Source organism: Oncorhynchus kisutch, linkage group LG19, assembly GCF_002021735.2.
Source record: "Oncorhynchus kisutch isolate 150728-3 linkage group LG19, Okis_V2, whole genome shotgun sequence".
Classification (NCBI taxonomy): Eukaryota; Metazoa; Chordata; class Actinopteri; order Salmoniformes; family Salmonidae; genus Oncorhynchus; species Oncorhynchus kisutch.
This window is the reverse complement of record NC_034192.2, coordinates 17,000,180-17,023,132: the sequence shown is the minus strand read 5'-3', so window position 1 is coordinate 17,023,132 and position 22,953 is coordinate 17,000,180. Positions and strand designations below refer to the sequence as shown.

Here is a 22,953-nt window from a genome sequence, read left to right as displayed (position 1 = left end):
CCCTTGGCTGAAAAGACGCATGAATGGTCTCAGGATGCTTTACTTTTGGCATGACACAGGACTGAGAACTCACCTTGTCTCCGGACAAGCTTTTTTTCCAGATGCCCCAAACAATCGGAAAGGGGATTCATCAGAGAAAATGACTATACCCCAGTCCTCAGCAGTCCAATCCGTGTACCTTTTGCAGAGTATCAGTCCGTACCTGATGTTTTTCTTGGAGAGAAGTGGCTTCTTTGCTGCCCTTCTTGACACCAGGCCATCCTCCAAAGGTCTTCGTCTCACTGTGCGTGCAGATGCACTTACACCTGCCTGCTGCCATTCCTGAGCAAGCTATGTACTGGTGGTGCACCGATCCCGCAGCTGAATCAACTTTAGGAGACGGTCCTGGCGCTAGCTGGACTTTCTTGGGCGGCCTGAAGCCTTCTTCACAACAATTGAACCGCTCTCCTTGAAGTTCTTGATGATCCGACAAATGATTGATTTAGGTGCAATCTAACTGGCAGCAATATCCTTGCCTGTGAAGCCCTTTTTGTGCAAAGCAATGATGACGGCACATGTTTCCTTGCAGGTAACCATGGTAGACAGAGGAAGAACAATGATTCCAAGCACCACCCTCTTTTTGAAGCTTCCAGTCTGTTGTTCGAACTCAATCAGCATGACAGAGTGATCTCCAGCCTTGTCCTCGTCAACACTCACACCTGTGTTAACCAGAGAATCACTGACATGTCAGCTGGTCCATTTTCAGAAATGCAGTGGTAATGAAATGCAGTGGTAATGTTTTTGGGGGAATCAGTTCCCCATGGCAAAGGGTGACTTTGCAATTAATTGCAATTCATCTGAGCACTCTTCATAACATTCTGAAGTATATGCAAATTGCCATCATACAAACTGAGGCAGCAGACTTTGTGAAAATGTATATTTGTGGTCATTCTCTCAACTTTTGGCCACAACTGTATATTTGCATATTATATTTGGGGCGGCAGGTAGCCTAGTGGTTAGAGCGTTGGGCTAGTAACCGAAAGGTTGCAAGATCGAAGGTTGCAAGATCGAATCCTCTCGCTGACAAGGTAAAAATCTGTCATTCTGCCCCTGAACAAGGCAGTTAACCCACTGTTCCTAGGCCGTCAGTGAAATGACTTGCCTAGTTAAATAAAGGTAAAATAATTTGTAAAAATATAACTGTTCCCCGGTAAGCTGTCATTGTAAATAAGAATTTGTTCTTAAGTGACTTGCTTAGTTAAATAAATATTTTTTTATTTAAAAAAAAAAAAAATATATATATATATATATATTATCCCAGCCACAATCAAACAGTCTCAGAGAGAGGGAGCAGAGATAGAAAGTGTGCATACTGTGTGTGTGTGTGTACATGCGTGTGTCTGGGAACGAGAGAGCAGATAAACAATAACCCAATAACCACATTGGGTTGGACTGGGCCAGGTTATGATCCCTGGATGTCTCTTTCAGATGCAGCGCCATGTCAAGACTCTAAGGAAGGGAATTATTCCCACTTTCCTGGGTAAATAGTCAAGACTAATGCTGTTCGCACTGGAGAAGAGGGGGTTGTTCGAAAATGACATTACCCATTCCGGGCCGGCGTGCTGTAGTTCAGTGCCGCAGCACAGTGAAGCAAAGCACAGGGCAAGTGTGATATTTGCGTATTCACAGCGAGGGGCAACAGGTTGTCATTTATGCCAGACACGGAGGGAGCGTAATGAAAATCAATAGCTGTGTTCCTTCTTCACTCCAATAAACAGACAGGACAGGGACAGTGCTCTTCAAGGATAACTAACTGTTGGAGCTATGGCAGTGGGAAACATTCCCTTCACATTGAGGTCAAAACATACACAGGTGTGACACACTGCTGAGTGCAGACTGTTTATATGGATATACCTGTGTAGGGCACATCGACTAGGCCCACAGCTAAGAAAATCACTTATCTACATAGAAATTCCAACACATCTATGTACATATTATGAAGCATGAGATATGGTAGCTTCACATTAGTTACTATCCAAGTTACTGCTTGCTAAACAGTTGTTGCTCGATACAATTACCCCATAAAGCTTCTAAAACATACAAGACAAAAGTTCTCTCAGACATGGCAGCTCTGCTTCGAGCTCCTTAGGAACCTGGCAGTATATTTTTTTTCATACATTTTTATCACAGAACGTTTATTTTTTTGTGTTATTACAACCAGCCCGGGAAAGCAATGCCACTCTGACATTGCTCCTCCTATTATTGACATATTTCTTAATTCCATTCTTTTAGATGTATATGTATTGTTGTGTATTGCTAGATACTACTGCACTGTTGGAGCTAGGAACACCAGCATTTAGTTAGATACCACTGCACTGTTGGAGCTAGGAACACCAGCATTTAGTTAGATACTACTGCACTGTTGGAGCTAGGAACACCAGCATTTAGTTAGATACTACTGCACTGTTGGAGCTAGGAACACCAGCATTTAGTTAGATACTACTGCACTGTTGGAGCTAGGAACACCAGCATTTAGTTAGATACTACTGCACTGTTGGAGCTAGGAACACCAGCATTTAGTTAGATACTACTGCACTGTTGGAGCTAGGAACACCAGCATTTAGTTAGATACTACTGCACTGTTGGAGCTAGGAACACCAGCATTTAGTTAGATACTACTGCACTGTTGGAGCTAGGAACACCAGCATTTAGTTAGATACTACTGCACTGTTGGAGCTAGGAACACCAGCATTTAGTTAGATACTACTGCACTGTTGGAGCTAGGAACACCAGCATTTAGTTAGATACCACTGCACTGTTGGAGCTAGGAACACCAGCATTTAGTTAGATACCACTGCACTGTTGGAGCTAGGAACACCAGCATTTAGTTAGATACCACTGCACTGTTGGAGCTAGGAACACCAGCATTTAGTTAGATACCACTGCACTGTTGGAGCTAGGAACACCAGCATTTAGTTAGATACTACTGCACTGTTGGAGCTAGGAACACCAGCATTTAGTTAGATACCACTGCACTGTTGGAGCTAGGAACACCAGCATTTAGTTAGATACCACTGCACTGTTGGAGCTAGGAACACCAGCATTTAGTTAGATACTACTGCACTGTTGGAGCTAGGAACACCAGCATTTAGTTAGATACTACTGCACTGTTGGAGCTAGGAACACCAGCATTTAGTTAGATACTACTGCACTGTTGGAGCTAGGAACACCAGCATTTAGTTAGATACCACTGCACTGTTGGAGCTAGGAACACCAGCATTTAGTTAGATACTACTGCACTGTTGGAGCTAGGAACACCAGCATTTAGTTAGATACTACTGCACTGTTGGAGCTAGGAACACCAGCATTTAGTTAGATACTACTGCACTGTTGGAGCTAGGAACACCAGCATTTAGTTAGATACTACAGCACTGTTGGAGCTAGGAACACCAGCATTTAGTTAGATACTACTGCACTGTTGGAGCTAGGAACACCAGCATTTAGTTAGATACTACTGCACTGTTGGAGCTAGGAACACCAGCATTTAGTTAGATACTACTGCACTGTTGGAGCTAGGAACACCAGCATTTAGTTAGATACTACTGCACTGTTGGAGCTAGGAACACCAGCATTTAGTTAGATACTACTGCACTGTTGGAGCTAGGAACACCAGCATTTAGTTAGATACTACTGCACTGTTGGAGCTAGGAACACCAGCATTTAGTTAGATACTACTGCACTGTTGGAGCTAGGAACACCAGCATTTAGTTAGATACCACTGCACTGTTGGAGCTAGGAACACCAGCATTTAGTTAGATACTACTGCACTGTTGGAGCTAGGAACACAAGCATTTAGTTAGATACTATTGCACTGTTGGAGCTAGGAACACAAGCATTTCGCTACACCCGCAATAACTTCTGTTAAATAAAATTAGATTTGATACAGTCCCAAAATGTTTTGCATGTCAGCAGTCACATTTTAAAGATATTTGACTTTCAAGAAGCAAAGTGTCACCGGCCACATCATCATGATGATGTGCTGTTTGGAAATATCTTGAAAACTTGACTGCTGACACGCAAAACATTTTGGGACTGTACCAACAATGGACTAATGGGGAACCCCCCCCCCCCCCCCCAGAAAGATAATTTAAGTGGAGTTTTCCTTTAAGTGTTAGTTAACTGCAGCAGAGTCTACTCGTGGATCATTTGAATTGTTTCTCTCTCACCTCTCCCCGGGGGAATGGGACCATGATGAGACCTTAATTAATGACCACAATAAAAGAAAAGGCACTGGATGCCCTCTTTCTCCTCTCTCCCTCCTTGCTATGCCTTTCCTTGTCCTTTTTTCCTTCCCACTCTGTGTCTTTGCTTCCCTCGATGCATCTTTGCACTCTATTTCTTTCTTAGCCTCTGTCTCTTTCGCTCTTCTTCTTCCCTCTCAGCCACTGTCTCTATTTCTCTCTCCCTCTCTCCTCCCCCATCCCAGCGGCCTGGTTTCCTCCCCGCCTCAGTGTGCCAGGCCCTCTTCAGCGCAACCTGTTTAAAGATGCAAGAGGGCCACATAAAAATGCCTCACTACAAGGACACTTATCCTACACACACACATGCCTACACGCGCACACACACACAGCGAAGAGAAAAGAGGGACGCATTAAGACGCCGCTTGTGCAACTACGGCACTCCTCTGCCACGCGGTCAGAGCAGGATGAGTGAGCCAGGCTGTCCAATTCTACCGGCTTTAACAAGCCTGCTAATGGACATGAAGTACAAGGCCTCTCCACTCACATTACAATGAGGACATGCCTGTTACATAAGTCGTGTGCCGTTTAGACAAGCCAATACATGTAGCTTGGAATCTAGGCTAGATTGGGTGAAAGGTCTCCCATAAAACGCTAATATGACTGGGATTTATCTTCAAGAGAAGGAGAGGTGAAGATGGAGTGGTGGAATTAGAAAACAGAGGGAGAGATGGAGGAGAGGAGAGGTCATCTGGAGACAGAGAGATAACCCAGATGAGAGAGAGCTGACACAGGGAAGAACACACACCTCATCTACACTGTCAACTCAGGCAGGGGACAGACAGAGAGGGTAGAGGGCGGAGTCGTAGAGAGATCGAGAGAGAGATTAGTACAACATCAGAAATTCATAGATGGGCTCAAAACAACACAGAAGAATAACAGAAAGCAACCAGTAACCAAAATATCCAAACACTCTTAGATACCTTTCTGGATACCACATTCACTCACAGTAAAATAAGGCATCAATATAGCAGCAAAAAACATAACGATATATTCAGGCAAATGGCAAAAGAAGCAGAAGTGAAATTGATAAAAAACAAAACAAAAAAGACCACAGATGACAACTGGTTTGATGCAGATTGTAAAATGATAAGGAAAAAATCTTAGAACACTATCCAACCAAAAGCACAGAGACCCAAATAATGGTGAATTAAGCCTTCATTACTGTGAGACTTCAAAACTCTATAAACATACACTCAGAAGCAAAAACGCACAGTGCAACAGCAAGCAGCTGACACTAATTGAGGAGTCCATAAACACAAAACATCTGACAAAATTGGGGGGAAAAATTACAAATAACTAAACAAGAGGAATTACCGATATAAAATGGACAACCCATTTTAAAACACTCCACAACACCGTTCAAATTGACACAAACGCAGAACAATTCCAAATTCATGAGATGTTGAATGGATTAGAAGAAGCTATAAAGGACAATCAAAATCCACTGTACTACCCAATTACTGACCAGGAGCTCTATCAGAAACTTTAGGCTCTCAAATTTAAAAAAGGCATGCGGACCTGATAGCATCCTAAACGAGATGCTCACTCACTAGTGCAACATTTTAATTGGCTATATTAAAACTGTTTAATTTGATCCTGAGTTATAGGTTATTTCCCTGACATCTGGAATCAAGGACTCATAACCCCAATCTTAAAGAACGGAGACAAATTTGACCCTAACAATTACAGAGGCATTTGTGTGAACAGTAACCTGAGGAAGGTTTTCTGTAGTATTATAAATGTAAGAGTTCTAAACTTCCTTAATAAGCACGTCTTGAGAAATCCCAAATTGGATTTATACCAAAACATCGCATATTCGCACATCAATATGCGATGTTTTGGTATAAATCCAATTTATATATATATATATAAATTGAAGAGTGCAGGGCTCAGATTGCAACCCTGGCGAAGGCCAGGTTAAAGAATTCTGTTATTTTCTTGCCAATTTTTTGTGTAGAGTGTAAATATGATGTGCTATATATATATATATATATATATATATATATATATATATATATATATATATATATATATATATATATATATATATATATATATATATATATATATATATAGCACATCATATTTACACTCTACACAAAAAATTGGCAAGAAAATAACAGAATTCTTTAACCTGGCCTTCGCCAGGGTTGCAATCTGAGCCCTGCACTCTTCAATATTTATATCAACGAATTGGCCACTATTCTAGAAAAATCCTCAGCCCCTGGTGTTAGTCTCCACAATTCAGAGGTTAAATGCCTACTCTCCGCAGATGACCTATGCCTGCTGTCACCGACAGCACATGGCCTACAGCAGAGCCTGGACCTGCTAGAGCAGTACTGATGGACCTGGGCCATGGCAGTAAACCCCAAAAAGACTAAATTAATGATTTTCCAGAGAAGATCCAGATGTCAGGGAATTAGACCAAAGTTCTCAAATTGGTACAGAATATATAGAGTACTGCACACACTACAATTTCTTAGATTTTAAAATAAGCTCAACTGGACACCATAATAAGGCAGTGAATGAACTGAGAGAAAGCACACAGGGCATTCTACACCATTAAAAAACAAATTCAAATTCCTACTAAAACTAATTGAATGTGTCATTGAACCAATTGCACTTTATGGCAGCGAGGTGTGGGGTCCACTTGCAAAACAAGATTTCACCAAATGGGACAAACACTCCATTGAAACCCTGCATGCAGAGTTCTGTAAGGTTCTCCTACATGTCCCGAGGAAAACTACAAACATGCAGGACAGATTTAGGCCAACATCCACTAATAATAAAAACGAAGAAAAAAAGCAATTAAGTTTTGGAAACATCTAAGATACAGTGACCTCTTATATCATTACCAAGCCATGCAATGCAAAGAGCTGAGCAAAGAAGAGAGTCCCCTCATCCAGCTGGTCCTGGGGCTGAGTTCACAAACCTGTTCTACTAACACACTGAAGCCTCAGGACCAGAACATCCAAACAATCAGAATAAACCAAATTACTACACAGTCAAAACTACATTGCTTATTGGGAAACACAAGCACAAAGCAAAATGCAGTGCTATCTGGCCCTAAATCGACAGTACACCGTGGCTAACTATTTGACCATGGTTACTGATCAAAACCTTAGAAAAACCTTGACAAAGTACAGGCTCAGTGAGCACAGCCTTGCCATTGACAAGGGTAGACACAGGAAAACCTAGCTCCCTGTAGAGGAAAGGCTGTGCAGCCACTGCACAGCAGCAGAACCTGAGAAACAGCTGCATTTCCTGACAAAATGTAAAAAATGAAACAATTAGAGAGTGTCATTCCCCAAATTTGAAACCCTCATTCAAGGTTTCAAAGACCTCTCTGATGAGAGTAGGCTACCCGTCCTGTTGAGGGAGGACGCAGAGAGCTGTGGGTTGGCAGAGCACTACATTGCTGCCTGTCATAAGTTGAGGGACTGACAGACCAATCAACCTGCACATGTACTCTACTGTATACTGATTGTTCAATGTATGGTTATTTTGACCCTTGGTTATTGTTGTTACTGTTGTCCCGTTGACAATTTTGATTCTCATTTTTTTATATTGTAAATATCCAAAATAAGCTTTGGCAATATGTACATTGTTACGTCATGCCAATAAAGCAAATTGAATTGAAAAGACAGAGAGACAAACAGATAAACAGAGCGAAGGAAGAAAAACAGAGATACAGATAAAAGTGAGTAAGAGAGGGAAACGGAGAGAGAGAGTTGTTTTGCAGTGAGTTATGTTCTGGCTGATGATTGCCTATTGGTCTACCCTCACGGCTTTAATCTGACCAGCAGATAGGTAGGAGTCAGTTGTGCAGACACATACACTTCATTAACAGAGGGACTTCTGTGAGTGAGAGAGTGATCACCAATCGGCCCGTGATTTCCTCATCCCCATGTCGTCAACATTTCTCTGGGCCTATATCTCATCTCTCTCTCTCTCAATATCCCTTCATTCAACTTTCTCCCTCAGCCTTTTATACAGCCTACCGCAAACGCCATAGAAGTCTTCACTAAAAGACTACAGTACACCCTGTGATCAATTCTGACTTTACGTTTCTCTAGTGTGCCGTCAAACTTCTCAACTTCCATCTCCAAGCTCCTTCCCTATTGTTATTCCTGGTGCCAGTCCCGGTGTCAGAGTCACAGTGTTGGAGAAGCAGGCCTGACCTGCAGACATGGTGTATAGTACTGAGGTTCTCTGTGAGATCAGAGGAGAGAGGTGCAGAGTCAGGGGCTCCAAACTGCATCGCTAGCGGTCTGTCATCTAACCCTTAAACAGTCCTGTTTGATGTGGGACTAAACTTCAGCTCTGTGTGGAAAACTGATCACAACAGGATTCAAACCCTGAAGGTGAGAGTAGTCAGGAGAGTTGAGGTAGTGGGTGGTGTGTGTGTGTGTGTGTGTAGAAAAAAAATCATGCTAAAGGCCTGTTGCTGTATCCTGAGGGAGCCACAGGACATCCCTGGGAAGGACGTGTGTGTGTGTGTGCATATGTGCGAGCGAGCGGAGTCAGTTCAGCAGCAACACTTCATACACAGGGGGTATGGCGAAATGCTGCAGTATACTGCAAGCCAGAGCACTGTGAAACAACATCAAGGGGTCTACGGTGTTTGTTGGGTTCTGTGTGTCAATGAGTGGCCTCACGTAAAAGCTCAGTCCTGAATGCATTCTGACACAGCTTGTCAGTGTGTTTGAAGGTCTACAGCATAGGACAAGGACAGAGAGACAGAAGGGTGAAGCCAATAGTGCAGTGGAGGAGAGAGGACGAGAAAGATAGAGAGCAGTGCATCAGAGCAGAGGTATAGAGATGGAGTGAGCGAAGCGGCAGAGTTGTATTTTTTATAGAGAGCAGAACAGATGAAGTATTGATGCTTGGGGCCGCGTGGCTGACCCAACCTCTAACCCTGTCTGTGTCTGCTGGGGATTGGCTCTCTGTGTCACCAATCAGCCAATCATTAGGAGGCCCCTGGGGGCCTGGAGGGGAGGGGTAAAGGGGCTGGGGCCACATCCCTGAGGATCATGTTGCCGTTCCTGTTCCCTGCAGAGGTACACTGGTTCTCTTCTCCATCGCTCTCATTACTTCTCTCTCTCTCTCTCTCTCTCTCTCTCTCTAAGCCCTGCAGTCTCCATTTGTCATTCTCTCTTTCCTGATCTCTCTCTGGATAGACAATGTACTAAGGTAAAACATTACAGCAGTCTCTGACAATATAGTCAACCAAAACATAGGAAAATAAATAAGGACAAATCAGAACAGACAAATGTTGGATATACCATTGTCAACGATACCGCTCACATTTTTAAGTAAGAATAGGGACAATGGCAGCGCGTGAGTTTCAAGTTCGGGGAAGCAACAACAAAAAAAATCATGTCATTTAAAAAAATCTCTATGATAAGTATTCCATGCATCTCTCATCACATGTGCAGACTAATGTAAGATAGTGTACTATTCCTAATGGATAGTCCATAAATTAGGCTAATAATATAACGGACTCACTGTTCGCAGAAAATACCTTTTTGCTTCTCTTCTCCTTTCTTTGCACACACCCAGAGCTCAGCCCCAGCTAGTGACATTTTTTATCCCAGAAAAAAAATATTTGTTGTCCTTTTATAAACATAGTTCATGCAATTCTACACCACTTTACTGTCCCTGCCTGGAAACCATAGGAAAACAATTAATACCACAAAAATGACAAGGCAGGCTACTCTGCTGAAACTGAAAAACTGAGAACGACATCGTCTTGAATGCATCCATCTAATTAATCAAGGGCAATGAAAAGGGGAGACACATATTGTAGGATATGACGTCCATCTAGCCTGGAGGAGGAAATTGCCCTAAATATAGTGATATCGTATTGCGAGGTCCCTGGCAATTCCCAGACCTATAAAGCAACACACATTCTGCACCATGCACACTGTGTTTCTATCTTCACGGTTACACAGAAGGGAGGGGGAGCGGCTTTCTGCTCCTTAACACCCACATGCTAATGCCTTCACACAGAGCCACTTGCTCATTTCATGCTCTGTGCAACAAGGATAATTTGGACACCCCTCTGTCAGGGACGAGCAGAGCGTGGCGGGAGGGGTGGGAACAGTGTGAGTGTGTGTGTGAGGGGTTTAAGGAACAGTGGTGTGTGGAGAAGGGGGATGATAAGAAGCAAAACATGAACATCCATTACATGCAAACACACACTGTCTTTCTCTCTGGCACACTCACACACACTCAATGGTAGCCCACCTTCAAAATCACATTTAGCCTTTTTCAGTCCAGCCAGTCACATTACTAATACAAAATCGGTAATTCACACAAACTTCTCTGTGTGAACAGCTGTGGAGGGCTTCTGCATTACGTAGCCTGTTTGACATTTCACCTATGATGAACCACCACCGTACAGCAGTCAGCAGCAAAACCCCTAAGGCCTGTACAGTACATGCCCCGATCCTGCCTGCATTAATGTGACACACACACACACACACGGGAGTAGCCCTAGGGCTGGCTGCAGGCGTTTCCACCTCTAGTCAGGTCTGTCCACTGTAACTACCTGTGAGAGCGGATAAAGGACCCAACCAATGACTACACTGTATAATAAAAGGCCACAACACACAGCATTGGTTATCATGCCACAAACGCACACGATGGCACGGCAGTCGTGGGACGGCTAATATCAACCTGATAGAAATCGAATAAGCCCACATGGACGCGGTTAGACTGTGAACAGGAATTCATGTAGCAGATCATTGCTATTAAATCACACACACACACGTACATGTAAGTAATTGAAAAAGCAACTAGAGCAGGTGACAAAAAAATTAATGAGAATGTCTCGAGTGCACACGGACGCATGGTGTTACATAGGGAGGATGTGTTGGAGAGCAGCGTGGAGGGAGTAGATGGGCTGACTGCAGAGAGAGAATTTCAACACAGGTTAAACCCTCCCCTGACATACTGCTGCTCTAAATGGCACACTACTGCCCTGTCGAGGCTTAGAGGCTCTCACACACACACGAAACCAATAAGCACTCTCTCTGACATAGCTTTGCACTTTCCTCTGGCTTTCATGAAAACAAGCAAACTGTGCAACCGAACACTTATGTTGCCACTCGATGTAGAACATTCTATACGTGACCTTCTACAGCCTATATTCTACAGGCTTGGAAACAAATCAAATCGTTATTGGTCACATACACATGGTTAGCAGATGTTATTGTGAGTGTAGCGAAATGCTTGTGCTTCTAGTTCCGACAACGCAGCAATAACTAACATGCAATCTAACAATTCCACAACACCTACCTAATACACACAAATCTAAGGAATGGAATAAGAATATATAAATATATGGATGAGCAATGACAGAGCGGCATAGGCAAGACACGGTATTACACACAATATATATATATGTATATATATATATTTTTATATATATATATATATATATATATATATATATATATATTTTATTTTATATATATATTTTTTTATATATATATATATATATATATATATATATATATATATATATATATACACACACACACAATGCTCAAAAATATAAAGAGAACACTAAAATAACACATCCTAGGTCTGAATGAATGAAATATTCTTAAATACTTTTTTCTTTACATAGTTGAATGTGCTGACAACAAAATCACACAAAAATTATCAATGGAAATGTATCAACCCATGGAGGTCTGGATTTGGAGTCACACTCAAAATTAAAGTGGAAAACAACACTACAGGCTGATCCAACTTTGATGTAATGTCCTTAAAACAAGTCAAAATGAGGCTCAGTAGTGAGTGTGGCCTCCACGTGCCTGTATGACCTCGCTACAACGCCTGGGCATGCTCCTGATGAGGTGGCAGATGGTCTCCTGAGGGATCTCCTCCCAGACCTGGACTAAAGCATCCGCCAACTCCTGGACAGTCTGTGGTGCAACGTGGCGTTGGTGGATGGAGCGAGAGATGATGTCCCAGATGTGCTCAATTGGATTCAGGTCTGAGGAACGGGCTGGCCAGTCCATAGCATCAATGCCTTCCTCTTGCAGGAACTGCTGACACACTCCAGCCACATGAGGTCTAGCATTGTCTTGCATTAGGAGGAACCCAGGGCCAACCGCACCAGCATATGGTCTCACAAGGGGTCTGAGGATCTCATCTCGGTACCTAATGCCAGTCAGGCTACCTCTGGCGAGCACATGGAGGGCTGTGCGGCCCCCCAAAGAAATGCCATCCCACACCATGACTGACCCACCGCCAAACCGGTCATGCTGGAGGATGTTGCAGGCAGCAGAACGTTCTCCACGGCGTCTCCAGACTCTGTCACGTCTGTCACGTGTTCAGTGTGAACCTGCTTTCATCTGTGAAGAGCACAGGGCGCCAGTGGCGAATTTTCCAATCGTGGTGTTCTCTGGCAAATGCAAAACGTCCTGCACGGTGTTGGGCTGTAAGCACAACCCCCACCTGTGGACCTCATACCACCCTCATGGAGTCTGTTTCTGACCGTTTCAGCAGACACATGCACATTTGTGGCCTGCTGGAGGTAATTTTGCAGGGCTCTGGCAGTGCTCCTCCTGCTCCTCCTTGCACAAAGGTGGAGGTAGCGGTCCTGCTGCTGGTTTGTTGCCCTCCTACGGCCTCCTCCACGTCTCCTGATGTACTGGCCTGTCTCCTGGTAGCGCCTCCATGCTCTGGACACTACGCTGACAGACACAGCAAACCTTTTTGCCACAGCTCGCATTGATGTGCCATCCTGGATGAGCTGCACTACCTGAGCCACTTGTGTGGGTTGTAGACTCCGTCTCCTGCTACCACTAGAGTGAAAGCACCGTCAGCATTCAAAAGTGACCAAAACATCAGCCAGGCAGCATAGGAACTGAGAAGTGGTCTGTGGTCACAACCTGCAAAACCACTCCTTTATTGGGGGTGCCTTGCTAATTGCCTATAATTTCAACCCGTTGTCTATTCCATTTGCACAAAAGCATGTGAAATTGATTGTCAATCAGTGTTGCTTCCTAAGTGGACAGTTTGATTTCACAGAAGTGTGATTGACTTGGAGTTACATTGTGTTGTTTAAGTGTTCCCTTTATTCTTTTGAGCAGTATATATATATATATATATATTATATATATTATATATATATAATATATATATTATATATATATATATAATATATATATATATATATATATATATATATGAGATGAGTGATGCAAGATATGTAAACTAGATTAAAGTGGCATTATTAAAGTGACTAGTGATTCATTTATTAAAGTGGTCAATTATTTTAAGTCTATGTAGGAAGCAGCCTCTCTGTGTTAGTGATGGCTGTTTAGCAGTCTGATGGCCTTGAGATATAAATTGTTTTGAAGTCTCTCGGTCCCAGCTTTAATACACCTGTACTGACCTCGCGTTTTCTGGACGGTAGCGGGGTGAACAGGCAGTGTTTGTTGGTGATTGTTGTCCTTAATTATCTTTCTGGCCTTCCTGTGACATCGTGTGAGGTAGGTGTCCTGGATGGCAGGTAGTTTGCCCCCGGTGATGTATTGTGCAGACCGCACTACCCTCTGGAGAGCCTTGCTGCTGTGGGCTGTGCAGTTGCTGTACCAGGTGGTGATACAGCCCGACAGGATGCTCTCAATTGTGCATCTGTAAAAGTTTGTGAGGGTTTTAGGTGACAAGCCAAATTTCTTCAGCCTCCTGAGGATGAAGAGGCGCTGTTGCGCCTTTTTCACCACACTGTCTGTGTGGGTGGACTATTTCAGTTGTCCGGGATGAGTATGCCGAGGAACTTTCCACCTTCTCCACTCCTGTCCCGTCGATGTGGATAGGAGGGTGCTCCCTCTGCTGTTAACTAAAGTCCACGATCATCCTTTGTTTTGTTGACTTTGAGTGAAGAGTTATTTTTGCTGACACCCCACACAGAGTGCCCTCACCTCCTCCCTTTAGGCTGTCTCGTCGATGTTGGTAATAAAGCCTACAACTTGTGTCGTCTGCAAACTTGATTGAGTTGGAGGCGTGCGTGGCCACGCAGTCATGGGTGAAAGGGAGTACAGGAGGGGGCTGAGCATGCACCTTTGTGGGGCCCCAGTGTTGAGGATCAGTGGAGATGTTAACCAGCTTCACCACCCGGGGGTGGCCTGTCAGGAAGTCCAGGACCCAGTTGCACAGGGCGGGGTTGAGACCTAGCTTAATGATGAGCTTGGTGGGTACTATGGTGTTGAATGCTGAGCTATAGTCAATTAACAACATTCTTACATAGGTATTCCGCTTGTCCATATGGGATAGGGCAGTGTGTAGCGTTGTGGCGATTGCATTGTCTGTGGACCTATTGGGGCAGGTAAGGTGGAGATTATATGACCCTTGACTAGCCTCTCAAAGCCCTTCATGATGACAAAGCTACGGGGCGATAGTAATTTAGTTCAGTTACTTTTGCCTTCTTGGGCACAGGAACAACGGTGGCCATCTTGAAGCATGTGGGGACAGCAGACTGGGATAGGGAGAGATTGAATATGTCCGTAAACAACAGGCTACTGGTCTAAATATCTGCTCTGAGGACATGGTTAGTGATGCCGTCTGGGCCGGCAGCCTTGCGAGGGTTAACGCGTTTAAATGTCGAAGAAGAGCCCACAGTATTATCCTCAAAGCAGGGAAAGGTTTTTAGTTTGTCGAAGCAAGTCGTCACTGAAGCATGCTGATGCCTTTACTATGACACAGACCGTCTCAGGGGCATGAGGAAAGGAAATGAGTGAGGGAGGGACACAGTGTCACAGGTCCCTCAGAGAAGGGGGGAAAGACTGTCATCATTCTCAACTATTTTGCAAACGCATTAAATATTAAAGGACTGAATTACATTCTATTTTTGGCTTGTGTGGAGGAAATTACACTTGAATTGAGTGTGGAATGAATCTGTTCTCTTAGTTTTAAACTCTACTTTATGGTATACTTTTTCAAGTTGTATAATTATTGATAATCACGCCACCTTGCTACAGCAGTCTATACTTCGAAGTTATTCTCAGTGCCTAGCCTTCAATTCAGTTACTGGGTTACTATATAAACCATAGTGACTTCAGAATGTATTAACACCCCTTGAGTTACGACACATATAGTTGTGTTACAGCCTTACTTCAAATAGGCTTTAATATACTTTCTCACCAATCTACACAAAATACTCTTTAATAACAAAGTGAAAACATGTCTTCAGAAAATTGTACATTTAGCACATAAAAAAAAGAAAAGAAATACAGAAATATCTAATTAACATGAGTATTCAAACCCCTGAGTCAATACTTTGTAGAAGAAACTTTGGCAGTGGTTACAGCTGAGTCTTTCTGGGTGAATCTAAGAGCTTTTTACACCTGGATTGTACAATATTTGCAAATTATTATTTGCAAAAGTCTTCAAGCTCTGTCAAGTTGGTTGATGATCATTGCTAATTGACACTGAACAAAAATATAAATGCAACATGTAAAGTGTTGGTCCCATGTTTCATGAGCTGAAATAAAAGATCCCAGAAATGCTCCATACATTCCTGTTGGTGAGCATTTCTCCTTTGCCAAGATAATCCATCCACCTGACAGGTGTGCCGTATAAAAGAAGCTGATTAAACAGCAAGATCTTTACACAGGTGCACATTGTGTGGGGACAATAAAAGGCTACTAAAATGTACAGTTTTATCACACAACACAATGCCACAGATGTCTCAGGTTATGAGGGAGCGTGCAATTGGCATCCTGACTGCAGGAAAGTCAAGGAATGTTAGCTCTAGTCCTTTTATTTGTATCCTAAAAAACTCCCTAGTCCTTGCAGACAACAAGCATATCCATGACATGACACAGCCACCACCATGCTTGAAAATATGAAGAGTGGTACTTCGTGATGTGCTGGATTTGCCCCAAACATTACGCTTCGTATTCAGGACACAAAGTGAATTTCTTGGCCACGTTTTTGAAGTATTACTTTATTGCAAACAGGATGCATGTTTTTGGAATACGTTTTATTCTGTCCAGGCTCTCTTCTTTTCACTCTGTCAATTAGGTTAGTGTTGTGGAGTAACTACAATGTTGTTGATCCATCCTCAGTTCTCTCCTGTCACAGCCATTAAGCTCTGTAACTGTTTTAAAGTCACCATTGGCTCATGGTAAAATCCCTGAGTGGTTTCCTTCCTATCCGGCAACTAAGTTAGGAAGGACGCCTGTATCTTTGACGTCTAGACAGTGTATAGATAAGACCATCCAAAGCGTAATTAATAACTTCACAATGCTCAAAGGGATATTCTGCATTTTAATCTATTTACCAATATGTACCCTTCTTTGTAAACCACTGGAAAAACTCCCTGGTCTTGGTGGTTTAACCTGTGAAATGAACTGCTAGACTTATTCCATGTGTGGGGTAAAGAGATGACATAGACAAAAAAAATTATGTGATTTTTTTTTTATTGCACACAGAGAGTACAAGCAACTTATTAAGCCAATATTTAATCTAGAAATGATTTAGGCTTGCCATAACAAAGTGGTTGAATACTTATTGACATTCCAACTGTACATTTTGTATTAATTTGTAAAAAATATCTAAAAACATAATTCCACTTTGACATTACGGGGTACTGGGTGTTGGCCAGTGACACAAAATCTCAATTGAATTTATTGTAAACCGAGCACAACAAAATGTGGAATAAAATCAGGGGGGGGGGGAATACTTTCTGATGGCACTGTACATTACCTTTGTGCACAGACATAAAATGCCCCCGTTTATGAGTCGTTTTCCTCCTAGTCAAAATGATTGGGGAAGGGGGTCAATTCTACACTGTAGACCCAGCTTGGATGTAAACCCCCACTATGGCAGAACCACATATCTGAGAGAACGGCATGTAGAGGTTGTCTTTAACTGATGGAGTATCACAAACAGCCTTTTACCCCTTAGCTACGTATGAATGTGTGTGAGACTTGTGTGTGCCGTATGAGTGTGCATATACTGTGTGTGTTTGTGTTGGGGGGGTGGGGGGGGGGGGGTGGAGATGAGGAGCCAGATGGAGGATTGAGAGGTCCCTGTAGACAGGTTGTTGGCAGTGATCTTACGGTCATAACTGAGGTTGTTAGCCCAAAAGGTCAACCACTCAGGGTTTAATTCCTGTCTCAGTCGCTCCCCGCAGGCCCGACCGTTGATTAGAAAAACTCCACTCAGTCACCACTCAAACCTCCAAAAACGAATATCAGCAAGTATGACGTCTAGACACTTATTCCTCATCACAAGACATTGTCTGTGGTTCTGTAGTACAGGCAGTACATACTTCATATATGCCATGGCTTGCAGAGGCAGGGCCCAGAAGTGTTTTTGGAGAAAGTAGGCTAGGCTCTGACTATGTGATTTACTACCAATAATTCACTGATGGAAATCAATTGAGTTTTATCTGCAGTTCACCTTTGGTAGGCAGCGTCTCAGTGTCGAGTTCATAAAAGCTGAACTTTAGAGGCCTTCCTGACTGCTGCTCTCTGGGATTACGACGTGGGAACTTACCTGCGTGAGTTCATACGCAGTCAGAGCAGTGACCTAGAGAGTGTTACAGACTTCCTAAGTGTCGTGAGAGTTTATAGACTAACCCTGTACCAAACGGTCAGTGACTTTCTCATGTCACTAAGGGTCTTCTGCCTTCTTATTACGTTTCATAATGCTCTGACTGAATCGACAACCTTCACTCTCCCAGTCAATACAGAGGGTAAAGCGGTAATTGAAGGAGAACAAGGGAATAGGTACACAATTACACCCCGCTACCCTCCGAGCGCCCCCACTAAAAACACTGTTGCCACAGTAATTAAAGTGAGTCATCAGGAGAGGGTCAACTTCCTCCACATCCCATAAGGTACACACACACATTTTATACTCCAACACAACGAAGAATCAATAGAGACGCATTAAGTAATATCCTGCTATTATTGACTACTGGTGTTATCCTAACAAGAGACCGTGTCCGTTGAGCCCACACCACAAAGTACACGTCAACAAGCGTCAAAATCAATGGCAGGGTCTGATAGTGGCGGAGACAGAGGTACAGAGGAAGCCCTCCATATCTTCCTCCCTCTAACACTTTGAGGTAAACAAAAGAAAAGCCACTGCGACTGTCAGACCACACACACACACACACACACACACACGGCTGTTGGAAGTCACAGGGCTTGAGATGGCTATCTGCTCTCTGGCATCCCTGTGTACTATTGTGCTATTGACTGTATGTTTGTTGATTCCATGTGTAACTCTGTTGTTGTGTCGCACTGCTTTGCTTTATCTTAGCCAGGTCGCAGTGGTAAATTACCACTTGTTCTCAATGAGCCTACCTGGTTAAATAAAAGGTGAAATAATAAATAAAATAAATAGTATGGAAGCCGATGTGTGGCTCGTCGATAGGGCTGGAGAGTTTTGACCAACAGCTAAATTCTAAAGTCCTCATATGAACTAAAGGAAGTAGCTGATTAGCAGAATCAAGTGAAAAGCCAATGCCACCCAAGAGCTACTATATGTATGTGTGTGTGAGTGAGAGTGAGCGACAGAGACAAAGTGAATGAGAGACAACGAGAGAATGAGATTAGCATTTTAAAGTCAAGAGTCACCCCAACCCCATCAATCTTTTAGATATACAGTTGAAGTAGGAAGTTTACATACACCGTAGCCAAATACATTTAAACTCAGTTTTTCACAATTCCTGACATTTAATCCTAGTAAAGATTCCCTGCTTTGGTCAGTTAGGATCACCACTTCATTTTAAGAATGTGAAATGTGTGTGCATATACTGAATAATAGTAGAGAATGATTGATTTCAGCTTTTATTTCTTTCATCACATTCCCAGTGGGTCAGAAATGTATATACACTCAAGTAGCATTGCAATTCAAATTGTTTAACTTGGGTCAAACGTTTTGGGTAGCCTTCCACAAGCTTCCCACAATAAGTTGGGTGAATTTTGGCCCATTCCTCCTGACAGAGCTGGTGTAACTGAGTCAGGTTTGTAGGCCTCCTTGCTCGCACACACTTTTTCAGTTCTGACCACACATTTTCTATAGGATTGAGGTCAGGGCTTTGTGATGGCCAGTCCAATACCTTGACTTTGTTGTCATTAAGCCATTTTGCCACAACTTTGGATGTATGCTTGGGGTCATTGTCCATTTGGAAGACACATTTGCGACCAAGCTTTAACTTCCTGACTGATGTCTGGAGATGTTGCTTCAATATATCCACATAATTTCCTCACGTTGCCATCTATTTTGTGAAGTGCACCAGTCCCTCCTGCAGCAAAGCAGCCCCACAACATGATGCTGACACTGCAGTGCTTCACAGTTGGGATGGTGTTCTTCGGCTTGCAAGCCTCCTCCTTTTCCCTCCAAACATAACAATGGTCATTATGGCCAAACAGTTCTATTTTTGTTTCATCAGACCAGAGGACATTTCTCCAAAAAGTACGATCTTTGTCCCCATGTGCAGTTGCAAACCGTAGTCTGGCTTTTTTATGGAGTTTTTGGAGCAGTGGCTTCTTCCTTGCTGAGCGGCCTTTCAGGTTATGTCGATATAGGACTTGTTTTACTGTGGATATAGACACTTGTGTACTGGTTTCCTCCAGCATCTTCACAAGGTCCTTTGCTGTTGTTCTGGGATTGATTTGCACTTCGCGCCAAAGTACATTCATCTCTAGGAGGCAGAACACGTCTCCTTCCTGAGCGGTATGATGGTTGCATGATCCCATGGTGTTTATACTTGCATACTATTGTTTGAAAAGATGACCGTGGCACCTTCAGGCATTTGAAAAGTGCTCCCAAGGATGAACCAGACTTGTGGAGGTCTACAATTTTTTTCTGCAGTCTTGGGTGATTTCTTTTGAATTCCCCATGATGTCAAGCAAAGAGGCACTGAGTTTGTAGGTAGGCCTTGCAATACATCCTCAGATAAACCTCCAATTGACTCAAATTATGTCAATTAGCCTATTAGAAGCTTCTAAAGCCATGACATCATTTTCTGGAATTTTCCAAGCTGTTTAAAAGCCCAGTCAACTTAGTGTATGTAAACTTCTGACCCACTGGAATTGTGACAGTGAATTATAAGTGAAATAATCTGTCTGTAAACAATTGTTGGAAAAATGTAGTGTCATGCACAAAGTTAACCGACCTGCTAAAACTATAGTTTGTTAACAAGAAATTTGTGGAGTGGTTGAAAAACAAGTTTTAATGACTCCAACCTAAGTGTATGTAAACTTCCCACTTCAACTGTATATACACATATTCATGTATAATAGGCTACCTTAGATGACGCACGGCTGAGGCAAAGGAACACAATACAAGACACATACCCATTCCTCCTACACAGAACCAGTCAGTAATGCAGTTCTTTTAATCCCTCCGATAGGTCATCGATCAATTCATGTCATTGACGAACCACCAGGTTATAGTAAGACAGGTAAATTCCCAGAAAATCAGACACTGTGGCCCTTCAGTGCCAAGCCAGAGCACTGCACCACCAGCCTTTCAGAGGTCCTACACTCTGAGGGGAGGGATGGGAGGAGTGATGAAGGATGGTTTGTTAACAAGGCTTTTGTTTAGTAATAGTTCAGTGGTGTTGAGGCACGGGCTCATTGCTCTGAGCTGCTGACAGAGAGAGAGATAGAGAGCCAGAGGTACAGGCCACAGAGGAGAGGACTGAAAGAGATGACCTCTGCTGGATAGGGCCTTATGAAGGAACACAATGGTTGAATCACACACACACGTCGCGCTGTGAGTGAGTGAAATGTGACAATTTGTGTGTGTGTGTGTGTGTGTGTGTGTGTGTGTGTTCCTGCGCGCACGTTTGTACAGCATGTGTGCGTACGTACGTGTGTGTTTGTGGTGTGTGTGTGTCACCTGGTAGGTGTCCCAGAGGCGTATCGTGCAGCGTAACGGCAGCTCTCTCATCAGCAGGTTGTTCATCCAACGGAAGGCAAACTGGAGATACTCCACTTCATACTGCTGCATGTGGACGTGCACCGTTTCTGAAACACACCCGCCCACACACACACACAGACTTGTTAAACTGAAATACACACATTTCCATCAAACAATGATCAACGCACGCACTTACAGTATGCAAACACACTACCGTCAGACACTGATGAACACACACACACGAGCCATTCACATGGAGAGCTGCTGATCATTGTGATAACCACAGCAGACACACACACACCTTTTTCTTTCCACTAATGATGGCTGGGTGGTCAGACAATACCGCCGTAATTACATAGCTGTCAGTGGACCTCTCAAAAGGACATTAAAGCTACTGTATAGCTCGGGAGAAAGACAGCATTATAACAGTGTGTGTGTGTATTGTTTGCGTGTGTGTGTGTGTGTGTGTGTGTGTGTGTGTGTGTGTGTGTGTGTGTATTAGGGGTCTTCACGGGTCCAAAAAGTTGGAGCCTTTCCCACCCTGACCCGAGGAAAACTAGACCCATTCTGTATAGAGCTGGTCGGATCCAGATCCGGTCATTTCCGAGTGAGTACTATATATTCAAAATGATGTGGACGCCCCTATTTCAGCCACAACCATTGCTGACAGATGTATACAATCGAGCACACAGCCATGCAATCGCTTTAGACAAACATTGTAGAATGATCTTACTGAAGAGCTCAGTGACATTCAACGTGGCACCGTCATAGGATGCCACCTTTCCAACAAGTCAGTTGGTCAAATGTGTGCCCTGCTATTGCTGCCCCGGTCAACTGTAAGTGCTGTTGCTGTGAAGTAGAAGGAGCAAAAACTGTCTAGGAGCAAAAACTGCTCAGCCGCGAAGTGGAAGGCCACAAGCTCACAGAACGGGACCGCCGAGTGCCGAGTCACGTAGCGAATAAAAATTGACTGCCCTCGGTTGCAACACTCCCTACCAAGTTCCAAACTGCCTCTGGAAGCAACGCCAGCACAATAGCTGTTAATCAGGAGCTTCATGAAATGGGTTTCCATGGCCCAGCAGCCACACACAAGCCTAACATCACCATGCAAAATGCCATGCGTTGACTTTGGAGCGGTGGAAATGCGTTCTCCGGAGTGATGAATCACCCTTTTGGCAAATGCCAGAAGAACAATACCTGCCCCAATGCATAGTGCCAACTGCAAGGTTTGGTAGAGGAGGAATAAAGGTCTGGGGCTGTTTTTCATGGTTGGGGCTCACCCCTTAGTTCCAGTGCAGGGAAATCTTAAAGCTACATCACGATTCTGTGCTTCCAACTTTGTTGCAAAAGTTGGGGAAGAACTCTTCCTGTTTCAGCATGACAATGCCCCCATGTACAAAGTGAGGTCCATACAGAAATGGTTTGTCGAGATCGGTGTGGAAGAACTTGACTGGCTTGCACAGAGCCCTGACCTTAACCCCATGGAACACCTTTGGGATGAATTGGAACGCCGACTGCGAGCCAGGGCTAATCGGCCAACAGTAGTGCCCGACCTCACTAATACGCCACGGAAGCAAATAACCGCAGCAATGTTCCAACGTCTGGTGGAAAGCCTTCCCAGAAGAGTGGAGGCTGTTACAGCAGCAAAGGGGGTATACAACTTAAGTGATATGTGAATGAGTGTATTGTATTGTTGAGTGTATTGTATTGTTGTGTTTGTTTTGTTCTATTCCCAAGGGGTATAGGTCTAACTTCTTGATCCTTGGCTCTA

General features: G+C 43.5%; 1 protein-coding gene across 1 annotated transcript in view; it reads right to left on the bottom strand.

Annotated features, from left to right (window-relative positions):
* Positions 1–22,953, bottom strand: part of LOC109864391 (TBC1 domain family member 22B-like) — a 170,981-nt gene that overhangs the window by 31,051 nt on the left and 116,977 nt on the right. The window contains exon 14 of the mRNA XM_031798280.1: positions 21,162–21,330. Within this exon, the coding sequence (XP_031654140.1) occupies positions 21,162–21,330 (169 nt within the window). The remainder of the gene's footprint in view (positions 1–21,161; positions 21,331–22,953) is intronic.